We start from the raw sequence: 11,549 nt of genomic DNA on the forward strand, positions 1-11,549 counted from the left end.
CGCCTGTGTAACAGGGCGTCTCTTCCATAGCCTTCCACCCTCTGGCGCCACCCTGCCATTACTGAACGAGCCAGCGATAGCCTCGCGTGATCACGGTCTCCGCCGTTACTCAGGCGGCCGCGGTGTTTGGACAGCGCCGTCGCTCGGACGGCGAGCGCCCTTCACCAGATGCCACTACCGCTGACCGACGGAGGGCGGGTCGGCCAGCAGTAGCAGGTGTGACTTGGCCGGCCACGAACGCGCTGACGTGGTCGCCCCCCCCCTCCCCCCCCCCCCCCCCCCGACGGCGTAGTCTGACGGACGGTCCAGCGGGAGTGCAGAACGTCTGTTGTGGAGGGGTCGCGAGGTCACCCGGGGCGGAGCGCGAGACCTCGCGTCGACGGCAGGCGGCATTCAACTTGGAAAGGGAATGGGCCTACCGAGGAAATGGTGTGGGTTTTTTCTCGGGGAACGGGCGGAAAGATTCAACGCAGTCTTTCAACTCCCAACGAATGCTAAAGAACCGAGATATTGCCAAATTTAGCGCTTGTCCTCGGACCTCGGACAATGATAGCAATGGCGTTTGAGAATCGTTTTCATACGTTAAAGAATGTTTGGTCATTAGTCTGCCCGGCCTTTCACCTGCCCGCGATACAGCGGTTAGTAAGCGTGCATCGCAAAGCTCCGCAATGCTTCAGTCGCTGGGGCGTGTGCCGACGATCGTGATCGCGCCAGCTGCCGACACCAGCGCAGCGAACGCTGAGCGAGAACACTCAAACTGCGCGGACTCAACCCTTCCCCGCCCCTCCCCCGCCCACAGACCTCCCCGCGTCGTCGATGCGTGCGTGCTGGCGCGTCACGTCGCGTGCGTGGGGCCACGACTGTGTGGCACTGGGTGCGGTTCAAAGGTCAAGGTCACTCAGAGGACACCCCAGCGGGCAACACAGGGGTCGTCGTGCTTACGTTAGCGGCGATTGCGTCTGCCAGCAGCGGTTGCTGACATGTCCACGGCGGTGTTCTCATTTCCTGCTGCTGCTACGGGCAATGCTGTCGATGCTATCCGCAGGAAGATCGAAATCGGTATCCATTGACACCTACTGATTTTTGGCCGCTGTTCTCTGTTGGGCTTTCTAGTTCTCGTTTTCCCTTGCCACCGTTCGGGGTGTTTACCAGTGGTTCTCTTGAGCACCCATAGCACGTGCGATTTCGTACCGCCATTCCTTTTAGACCTACGGCGTGTTCGCTTTCCTTCTTTCTGCGTCCGGGAAGTATTTTCTTGTACGTGCGCTTACCCTCTGCCCGTTATCTCTCCCACCCCCCCCCCCCAGTGTCGGGCGTCTTTTGTGCTTACTATCGCTTCTAGCTCGCGATGCTGTCCGCGGCTTTCATCCCTCTCCTTCGCTCTTGTGTCCGCAGCTTTCGTCCCTCTCCATCGCTCTTGTGTCGGTGGTTTTTCCCGCCTGTAGCACACATCGCCGCGGAGATAGTATTCACGTGCTGGCTGCGTTCGCACGCGCCCATGCTTCTGCAAGGCACACGACGAAAGCACTCGTCGAGTATCGTACGAGGCCGCCGTATCTGCGCGGCCGTCTGCGCCTCCGCCTAGATGGCCGCCGAGGGAAAGTAGGCTCCGTAGATGCCCCGCGCTCCAGCCCGCAAACGCGCTAGATCGGGTGGGGTGGGCGCGGGACGACCGACTCGGTCACACCCGGAGACGGTCCAACCCATTCCGACGCCTGCTAGCGTGAGTCGGATATGCCGCTTGATGCGTGTCCGCGCTGATTGCCTCCCATTCGTGCGGTGCTCGTGGGCGTGTTGGGGCTGCCCGGGTCCGTTGGCCACTTGCCATGGGGGGCTAGCGCGCGCCGGCCCTGTGGCAAGTGGCCCGTCCAGCTCAACGGCGGAGACCTGCCGCCCCCAGCCAATCCGTGGGGAGACACAGCCACTTGCCATGGGGGACTAGCGCGCGCCGGCCCTGTGGCAAGTGGCCTGGCCAGCTCAACGGCGGAGGCCTGCCGCCCTCAGCCAATCAGTGGGGAGACAGTCAGGCGGTGACGTGCGCCGCCCGCGTGATCGTGACCCTGGCTACTGTGAGGTGATGGGCTGGACACCGTCTTCACCGTGGATACGTGATATTCCTCCCCGGGCAGATGCGGGAAAGCCTTGGGTGTGGCTGACGTTTGAGGCCAGGTAGACGCTCCCAGCAGCTGGTTGACATTTCGGCAACCTCCGCCGGCCCGTGGAAATGCCAGAGCCGGGCTTATGATTGCATTCTGTCTGTGGAGGCTTGGGCGTCAGGAGGAAGGCTGGTGGTGGCGGATTGTATTGCCCTCGGTGTGAGCTGGAGCCATGAGGGACCTGGGGACCCGCGCGACCTGGGGACCTGCGTGACCTGGGGATCGCTGGAGCCATGCGGGACCTGGGGACCTGCGCGACCTGGGGATCTGCGCAACCTGGGACCTAGGGACCTGCGCGACCTGGGGACCTGCTGGAGCCATGCGGGACCTGGGGACCTGCGCGACCTGGGGACCTGGGGACCTGCGTGACCTGCGGGGACCTGCGCGACCTGGGAAAAATGCCTGTCGACGCGCCGTCAACGTTTCCTTCAGTGGTTCTGCAATGCAGGTGGAAAATGTCTCCATATCGTCCAAAGAGTGTCTACCGTTTGAGGATATCTGTGCCATTTGAAGGGCCTGCGCGCAATTTGGAGGGCGTATGTTTAGTCTGCGAAAATGCCTGGACTCTCAGTTCACGGCGAAGCCGCTTCCATCTGAAAATAAGTTGAGATGTCTGTTCACTGTCCATTTTCCAAAATGACTAATGACAAGATGGATCACCGGTGTTGACTCGCTGCCGTGATGGGCCATGATTTACCCCGCTCGCCTTGTGGATGAGACCGCCGTCCGCTCTTAACGAAGCAATTTATAAACTGAATGGCGGCGGCCTCAGATTGCCATCGTCTATATGGCTGGTGCTTCTGCACACGACGCGCTGTAAATTTAACTACCGTTTGACAGCCGCGGCCTTGATGACAGCCGGTGTCAAGCGCGCCCCGGGGGCACGGCTCCCCGCTCCCGTTTAGTTTAATTTAGTTTTATTTAGTTTAGTTTAGTTTAGTTTAGTTGTAGTTTAGGTTAGTTTTAGTTTAGTTTATTTCGACGGCGGGCCAGACGGCAGGCCCACGCAAATCATTCCTGCCGGCGCGGTCAGTTGGCGCCAGCTGTTCCGGCTGGCACCAGTGACGTCATTTGCGCGCGCGGCGGGATCCGGAGGTCATTGTACGCTGGCGGTGTGTGCTGGAGCGGACGCAGGTGGTCGCTGTGTGCTGGGACCGGCCGCTGCGCGGTCACGCCCACCGGTGATGGCTTCTGGACAGGCCGTACTTGAGCACGCGAACTGGGGTAGGCCAAAACAAAAATGTCTCTCCATTCGTGGACGTTTGCCTCTCCGGTGGACACGATGCACGATGCACGACACGAGCTGAGACGCATAGATAAGTTTGATATGCTGGGTGGTCTCTTGGTGGAATGGTACGGGAGTCGAGTAGATAAATTGTGCTCCATGCAAAAAAACAAACACAAAAAACAAAATAAAGACAAAACAAAAAGAATAAAAAAGAAGCGTGGATGGTTCGACAGCCAGGGCTTTACTTTTCTCGAGAAAGCTTGGCAGATTTGGAGCGGACAAAGACGTTTCGAGGCTGAGACTCCCACGACGCTCAGCAAAGTGTCGTGCACACAGCGGCATGTCCGCACACAGACATGCCGCTGTGTGCGGACATGCCGCCGTGTGCGGACATGTCGCTGTGTGCGGACATGCCGCTGTGTGTCGACATGTCGCTGTGTGCCGACGTGCCGCTGTGTGCGGACATACCGCTGTTTGCCGACGTGCCGCTGTGTGCGGACATGCCGCTGTGTGCCGACGTGCGGCTGTGTGCGGACATGCCGCTGTGTGCCGACGTGCCGCTGTGTGCGAACATGCCACTGTTTGCCGACGTGCCGCTGTGTGCGGACATGCCGCTGTTTGCCGACTTGCCGCTGTGTGCCGACATGCAGCTGTGTGCGGACATGCCGCTGTGTGTGGACATGCCGCTGTCGTTGGGGTAGGTCAAGCACGCACAGAATCGATGGCGTAGCCACGGAGGTGGACCACACGCCAGCCGTCCAGATTGGGCCGCTCAGAGCTGGCTAATGTGTCCGGCGCGTGTTTCTCAACTTGCCCGGGGTCCGATGGCTGTTGAAAAGATTGGGGCCAGATTTTCGCGTTGGGGCTTCTCCCGTTGTGTGATCAGTGGAGCGCGCGTTGTGAAGGGCTGTAGAAGCAGGCATTCCTCCCCTTTTTACGCTGGGCCATTGCGTGTTTCCCAGATGGCGTACCGATTTCCTGGCGACACACTTGCCTCGTGGTGCGCGCCTGCGGAGCACGGCAGGCTGTGTCGTTCCCGCTCGGGCCGTTCACGGTCTCGTTCGGACGGTGTTTCCACGCGTTTATGGTGTGCTGGCCGGTGCGACGCGGCTCAGTCAAGCATTTGGAATATGTGGACGCGCAGGCGTAGGCTCGCGAGAGCAATCATGATGCTGGTGCGCCAGACACGACTGCCAGTAACTGGCGCGAACAGGACATTCCAGAAAGGTCTACTTCCCGCGTGGTCGGACCAATCAAGTTCACTAGCGCAACCCAGTTCAATTCAATACGCCAGTTGGGCTCGCGTTGGGAGGAAATGTCGCGCATGCTCCCGTGCCGCGTCGCTGGGCTCCGCGCAGGTTCCACGCTGATCACGCCGGCCGCGCCCGTGACGCCTGTGCCCGTTTCTCGGTGGCCAGTTTTGAACACTGACTGCCACGTCCCACGCTGGGTGACTGAGCGGCAGCTTGTGTCGGCGGGCTGGCACCGGAGCGATGCAGTGGTGCCGCAGCGCCTTTTACCTGATCGCTCAGGCAGGTTTTTGCGCTCAGTGCTTTTTGGTGCCGCGCACGAGAGCTGATTTGTTGACTGGCTTACCAATCGGACATTGTTAAAAGTGGGCTACCGGAAAGGTGGTTTGCGGTGCCACGTTTTCCTTATGAGGCCCGCATTCGTGTTTATTGTTCATCCGTGTTCAATTTTCCTGTGGGTATTATGGCTTCTTCTGGAGACTCGGACAGGAACATCATCTTTCAATTGTCTCCAGCGCTAATTGCATGGATCGCAAATACATCTGTCCTGTCCGAGCGTTAGCATTGTTGATGCTCGATCGGTTTTGCTCATGCCGTCTAATCGTCAGAGCACCCAAATTGCTGGCACGTAATTCCCCAACGATATATTATAACTGATACGATGATATGATATGATTATATATATATCTATATATATATATATATATGGTATATTATATGATAATATAAGATAATACAATATTAAAACGATCCTTCCGCGTTGAGGGGAATTTTGGTTCGCTCCAAACGTCGGACACCTGCGCGAAGTAGCCGGCACCAAGCACTGGCCATCGGCCGACGTCGCCCGAGCACCGAAGCCGCACACCTGGCTGCGCGCCGAACCCTCCGAAAAAATAACGTGACAGGTGCCACAACTCAGGGACTCCGTGTCGCGGTGCGTGCATCTTAGGGGCGGCGATGGCTGTGCCTCCGGGGCACGTCCAGCGTGCTTCCCTAGGGCTGCGGACTGAGGGGCTTCCCCGGCGTCCGAGCGACCTTGACCTTCACGGCCGGGTCAGCACACGACCAGGGACTGGCGGGGAGAGGAGGCGGCAGAGCAGGGGCCTCCAGGCTGTAGCCAGGGGCAGAGGGGAAACAGGCAGAGCAAGGGCTCCCAGGCTGCGTCCAGAGATAGTGAGCGGGCAGAGCAAGGGCCTCCAGGCTGCGTCCAGAGACAGGGAGCGGGCAGAGCACGCGGGCGGTGAGAGGCTCAGGCGGGCGGTGGGGGGCGTAGCTGCTGAAGCCATCAACAAACACAGCTCAACCGACGTAACGAGCTTGTTGAAGGTCTGGAGCAACTAATCCACTTTGACCCTGTTCTCATCCAGCGGTACGCTTGTCCCAGGTCACATGAAGCGTCGCTATTGCGAGCCCAGCGTGAACTTGCGGGGCACGCTCAGAAAAAAACCAGCAGCAGCGTTCCGTTGATTTCTCCCGACCACAGCTCCGACGGCCAAAATGCAGTCCGACACTACCACACGTTACAGTCCGGCACTACACACTACAGAATACAGTCCGGCACTACTAATGAGGTCGTTCGCGTTACGGCTGCTGCCCTTAGGGCATCGAGCGTCCGTTCAACGAAGATATCGAGAACTACGGGAGAACTACGGTCTTACCACCCGTCACAGATATAGAGGACTACGGGAGATGCTCTTACCACCCGTCACAGATATCGAGAACTACGGGAGATGCTCTTATCATCCGCCATGGATACGCCCTGCAGCTTTCCGAGCGTGTGCTCGCGTGCAGTCCAGTTTGGCGTGACTTTGCCGGCCCGCCGGTCTGAGCTTTCCGAGCGTGTGCTCGCGTGCAGTCCAGTTTGGCGTGACTTTGCCGGCAGGCCGGTCTGAGCTTTCCGAGCGTGTGCTCGCGTGCAGTCCAGTTTGGCGTGACTTTGCCGGCCCCCGTCTGAGCTTTCCGAGCGTGTGCTCGCGTGCAGTCCAGTTTGGCGTGACTTTGCCGGCAGGCCGGTCTGAGCTTTCCGAGCGTGTGCTCGCGTGCAGTCCAGTTTGGCGTGACTTTGCCGGCCCGCCGGTCTGGCGGGTCACGACACACCGAGCAGCGAGGCGTCGGGTGACGAGCAGATCCGAACTGCGCCGGCTGGTGGCGGCCGCCCTTCACGGAGGAGCCGCTGTATCTCGCAGCGTCCTATCGTGGCGCCGTATCATCCCCTGCCGTACCATCCTCTGTCGTCGCATCTAGTGAAGCTACCGAGGCCGATAGCACGGCCCGTTCGCTGATCGTGCCGTGAGCCGAAGGAGCGCCCTAAAAAGGCCCCAAAACAAGAAAGGAGCGCCCTGAGCCGAAAGGAGCGCCCTTAGCAGAAGGAGCGCCCTGAGCAGAAGGAGCGCCCTGAGCGAAGGAAGGCGCCCCTGAGCAGGAGCGCTCTGAGCAGAAGGAGCACCCTGAGCCGAAGGAGCGCCCTGAGCAGAAGGAGCACCCTGAGCCGAAGGAGCGCCCTGAGCAGAAGGAGCGCCCTGAGCCGAAGGAGCGCCCTGAGCAAAGGAGCGCCCTGAGCAGAAGGAGCACCCTGAGCCGAAGAGCGCCCTGAGCAGAAGGAGCGCCCTGAGCAGAAGGAGCACCCTGAGCCGAAGGAGCGCCCTGAGCAGAAGGAGCGCCTGAGCAGGAGCGCCCTGAGCAGAAGGAGCACCCTGAGCCGAAGGAGCCGCCTGAGCAGAAGGAGCGCCTGAGCAGGAGCGCCCTGAGCAGAAGGAGCACCCTGAGCCGAAGGAGCGCCTGAGCAGAAGGAGCGCCTGAGCAGAAGGAGCGCCTGAGCAGGAGCGCCTGAGCCGAAGGAGCGCCCTGAGCCGAAGGAGCGCTCTGAGCAGAAGGAGCCCTGAGCAGAAGGAGCGCCCTGAGCAAGACAGGTGGACCTGACGACATGGCAGTGATGCAGAGTGCCGTTTACTCCCGGTCAAGCGGCCGCGGACTGTTCGATCGGACGGCTGGGGCAGCGGCGGAACGTCGGACCCGCGACCGCGAGGCGCCGGTTCTAAACTCGCTGGGGGTTGTGTGCTGTTTGTGTGCCCCGCGATCGGCGCCGGGGGTTGGGACGCTTCCGACCAGCAGTGGGATTTACGTCGTAAAATGACAGATGAATGGCAAACGCGCATCGTCAGTGCAATCGTCATCGTCATCGTCGTCATCATCGTGCAAAACCATGCCGAACTCGCAGCCCAACCACCGCGTGATGGCTCCGCACGACCAACGGACCTCTTCTGTTTCAGAGATACACCTCTGCTGTTCACGCAGAAGTGTTAGTCTGGCAAAAGCGGTGCGCTGGGGGGGGGGGGGCTGTGCAGGGAAACGGAAGACAAAAGTCTGGTTCCGACAGACTGCGAAACTTTCCCTCCTCTTGAAGTGGGGAGGGGGAAGCCCCGCATTAGACAGTAAAGCACCGCCCCTGCTGTCACGTGACCTGTCGTCCTACTCCGACTGGCGGTCGCCGACCGAGCCCAACGAAAACCGGCGACGCGATGGCCAGCCGCCCAGTCGTGCCCAGAATATCGGCACACGCGTGTCACGCGCCGCTTAGTGGGTCAGGTCGTGTCGCGGGTCACGTGGTCACCACAGCGGGGACTGAGTGCAGGTTGCCGGCAGCCTGGCCACTGGGACAGCTGTTTCATACCCGCAGGCTACACGCGGTAGTAAAGACGAACCCGTGTTCGTGCTGATGCTAATGTAGTGGTAGATGGGCGTACTTGGTGTTTTACTGGTGCATGGGACATGCTTCAAACGAACGTGGAAATCCGTCGTTATGGATGACACGCTGCTGGCTCTGTATGCGCCGTGGTGGGTACGCACTCGGAGACTGCCCAGTACTCGCGTGCGTGTGCACCGGGCAGTCAGCACCAGTCAGCAGTAACAGTCATCACAGTCAGCATCAGCGCGCGTTTCACTGCAGGGACAGCGGCCCCGACGCCGCCTGATTCTGCCAGCGGCGAGGTCCGGCTCCGACCATACGCATTGTTTCACAACTGACCAGCACGCTCCGGCCTCGCTTTCTCGCGTCGAAGTATCGTGCCGTTTTGCTCCGGCCGCCACCGCGGGGCCGGTCATTCGCGGGCCGGCTCAAACCGGTAATGACCGGTATTGTTCTCCGATGATGAACAGGTGCCGGCGGCCGGTGACACGCACCGGGCCGGTGCTGATTGGCCGCTCCCGCGCCGCTCTCGCCGGCCACTTTCCGTCGTCGTATTGCGCGCGTGTGCTCCATTGTTGTCCGGCGCGTGGCGTTTTGTCCGCGTCCAGCCGGCCGCGCCAGACTGGGTCAGGCGAACTTCCGGCCGCTTCCGGCGGCCGACCAATCAGCCGCCCGGCGGGGTGCGCGGCGATGGCTGGCCGCGCCGCAGGCCGCCGCCGGATCCCAGTGGCCTTTGTTGACCCAGGCTGACCTCGTCTTGGCGGAAATAGGGAAGGGTCATGCGCAGGGAGCCTGTGCAAACGCAACGAAAGTGCACTGGTCTGGCGTGATCTTTTTAAGGGTGAAACTTGTCGGTCGGTTCTAGTTCGTTACAGATAAGGCGTTCTAATCTTCATCGCGGTTAAGCGCCCTCAATTCAGTGCATGTGAAATCTGCCTCAGCACCCTTCTCTCCTCCCGTTCGTTCGTTTGTAAATCACCGGTGGCCGTATTGTACTATGGCTCCGGTCCCCAAAGCAATCGGGGGTGTGACGTCACACCGCGGTTGGGGATTTCTGGTATGGTGCTGGTGGTATCTGACGTCCCTCATTCCCAAAATGTTCGTATGTTCATGTTCAAATGTTCATATGTTCAAATGTTCATATCGGTGCAAGATACGTGCATCGCAATGGCGATGTCTCTCCGCGATTCTGAAGTACCCGTTCTCAGCGGATACATTGCGTCCTGAAGTACCCGTTCTCAGCGGATTACATTGCGTCCTGAAGTACCCGTTCTCAGCGGATACATTGCAAAACGGCATAACGAATCGCATCGGCATGGCTGCGGCTGTTCCCCGCGCCGTCTGTCGTCCACACAGCCTGGGACGCCACCGGGCGAAGCCCCAGCGCCGGCGACCTTACTCGCCTTCGTGGGCGGCGCGGTCGGCCAGCATTCCACCATGAGGTTCAAGAGCATTGTCGGCCCCAGCACTACGCTGCGCCTAATTCATTCACGCGCCTGGCGCCTAGACTGACCCGCGCGGCATCTGGCCGCCCGGGGCCTGTGTGGACATTTGGCAGCAGCCGCGGGCGGCCCCCATTCCGCCTCATTGTGGGAAGACGGCCGTATAATTGTTCCGGGTCTGCCGAATACCAATGGGCCGGCGATTTATGATTATGCGATGGCCGCGCGACAACCTGCATCGGGCGTCGATAATCGAAGACAGCCGGTCGAATTGTGTTGCCCGTTTGAAATATGACGGCGCTTAGAGCTAAATTGAAACATCGGCGGCGTTGATGGTGGCGTGTTTGCGCCGGCGTGCTCACGCACAATGGCGCAAGCCTGCCTGGCGCTAATGGTATGAGCGGAGGGGTGCCGTTTTTTGGCCCTGCGACGTTGTATTGGTGGCCGCCAGTCAGTGGTTGGCACTGGCGCGAGCTCAGTGCGTGCGTTACGCTGACGCGTTCTCGCATGTGGAGACGCGACGGGCTGATTGACTGTCGGGGGCTGGCCACTCACGTGACGGTCGCGCTCCGCTGTGCTGCGTCGGCCCACGCCGTGCCGGCCACGCCGTGCCGCCCTCGCCACACGGAGCCGTGCCGTGGGCCGAGGCGGGGCCAGCCATTGCCGCGGTGCGCTGTACCCTGGCGCGATGTACCCTAGCGCAATGTGCCGCGCCGCACCCTAGCCAACCCAGCCATGCCACGGTGCGCTGTACCCTGGCGCGATGTGCCGCGCCGCACCCTAGCCAACCCAGCCCTGCACGGTGCGCCATACCCTGGCGCGATGTACCTGGCGCGACTGTGCCTCGCTGCACCCTAGCGAACCCAGCCGTGCTCAACATGCTCAGCACATCCCGTGCCATCAACCGCAGTGTCCCATCACTCTCTGCCGCATGCCGCCATGCTGTGTCCATGCAGGCGTACTGCGCCACGTCGTATCCTGTCGTATGTCGTATCCTGTCGTCGTGTCGTGTCGTATCCTGTCGTATCCTGTCGTATGTCGTATCCTGTCGTCGTGTCGTGTCGTATCCTGTCGTATGTCGTATCCTGTCGTCGTGTCGTGTCGTATCCTGTCGTATCCTGTCGTATCCTGTCGTGCTGCCTCAGATCCCGGTGTGATCAGCACGCCGGGCGAAGCACCTCTTTTCTTCTCGTGTCTGCAATCCAGACACCCTCTCCACAGCTCGCCTTGACCGCCGCGTGTCGCGTCGCCCCGTCCTCCTCCGTGTTGTGCCTCGCTGCGTCGTGTCGTAGCCTAACGTGTGCCATGTCGTAGCCTGACTTGTGCCATATTGTACCCGGGCGTGTGCCGCGTCGTAGCCGAACATGCCTTGTTGTAGCCGGACGTGTGCCGTGTTATAGTCATATTGTGCCGTGTCGTAGCCGGGTTTACGCTGTGTCGGATCCGGATTTGTGCCGCGTCGTAGCGGCCCACGTGCCGTATCGTACCTTGTGCCGCGTCGTAGCCGGACATGCCGTGTTGAAGCTGGACGTGTGCCGTGTTGTAGCCATACATGTGCCGTGTCGTAGCCGGGTTTACGCTGTGTCGGATCCGGATTTGTGCCGCGTCGTAGCGGCCCACGTGCCGTATCGTACCTTGTGCCGCGTCGTAGCCGGACATGCCGTGTTGAAGCTGGACGTGTGCCGTGTTGTAGCCATACGTGTGCCGTGTCGTAGCCGGGTTTACGCTGTGTCGGATCCGGATTTGTGCCGCGTCGTAGCCGCCCACGCGCCGTATCGTAGCCGGCCG

The 11,549-nt window shown here is 60.6% G+C and overlaps 1 protein-coding gene across 1 annotated transcript; it reads left to right on the forward strand.

The window, feature by feature from the left end:
- The first annotated feature begins 3,776 nt into the window (after positions 1-3,776).
- LOC119114804 (constitutive coactivator of peroxisome proliferator-activated receptor gamma-like) lies at positions 3,777-7,937 on the forward strand. Its single transcript, XM_037238838.1, has 2 exons — positions 3,777-4,081; positions 7,904-7,937. The coding sequence occupies exons 1-2, from the start codon at positions 3,777-3,779 to the stop codon at positions 7,935-7,937; spliced, it is 339 nt and encodes a 112-aa protein (XP_037094733.1).
- The last annotated feature ends 3,612 nt before the right edge of the window (positions 7,938-11,549 follow it).

Source organism: Pollicipes pollicipes, unplaced genomic scaffold (genome assembly GCF_011947565.3).
Source record: "Pollicipes pollicipes isolate AB1234 unplaced genomic scaffold, Ppol_2.1 Scaffold_1600;HRSCAF=1878_pilon_pilon_pilon, whole genome shotgun sequence".
NCBI classification, from domain to species: domain Eukaryota; kingdom Metazoa; phylum Arthropoda; class Thecostraca; order Pollicipedomorpha; family Pollicipedidae; genus Pollicipes; species Pollicipes pollicipes.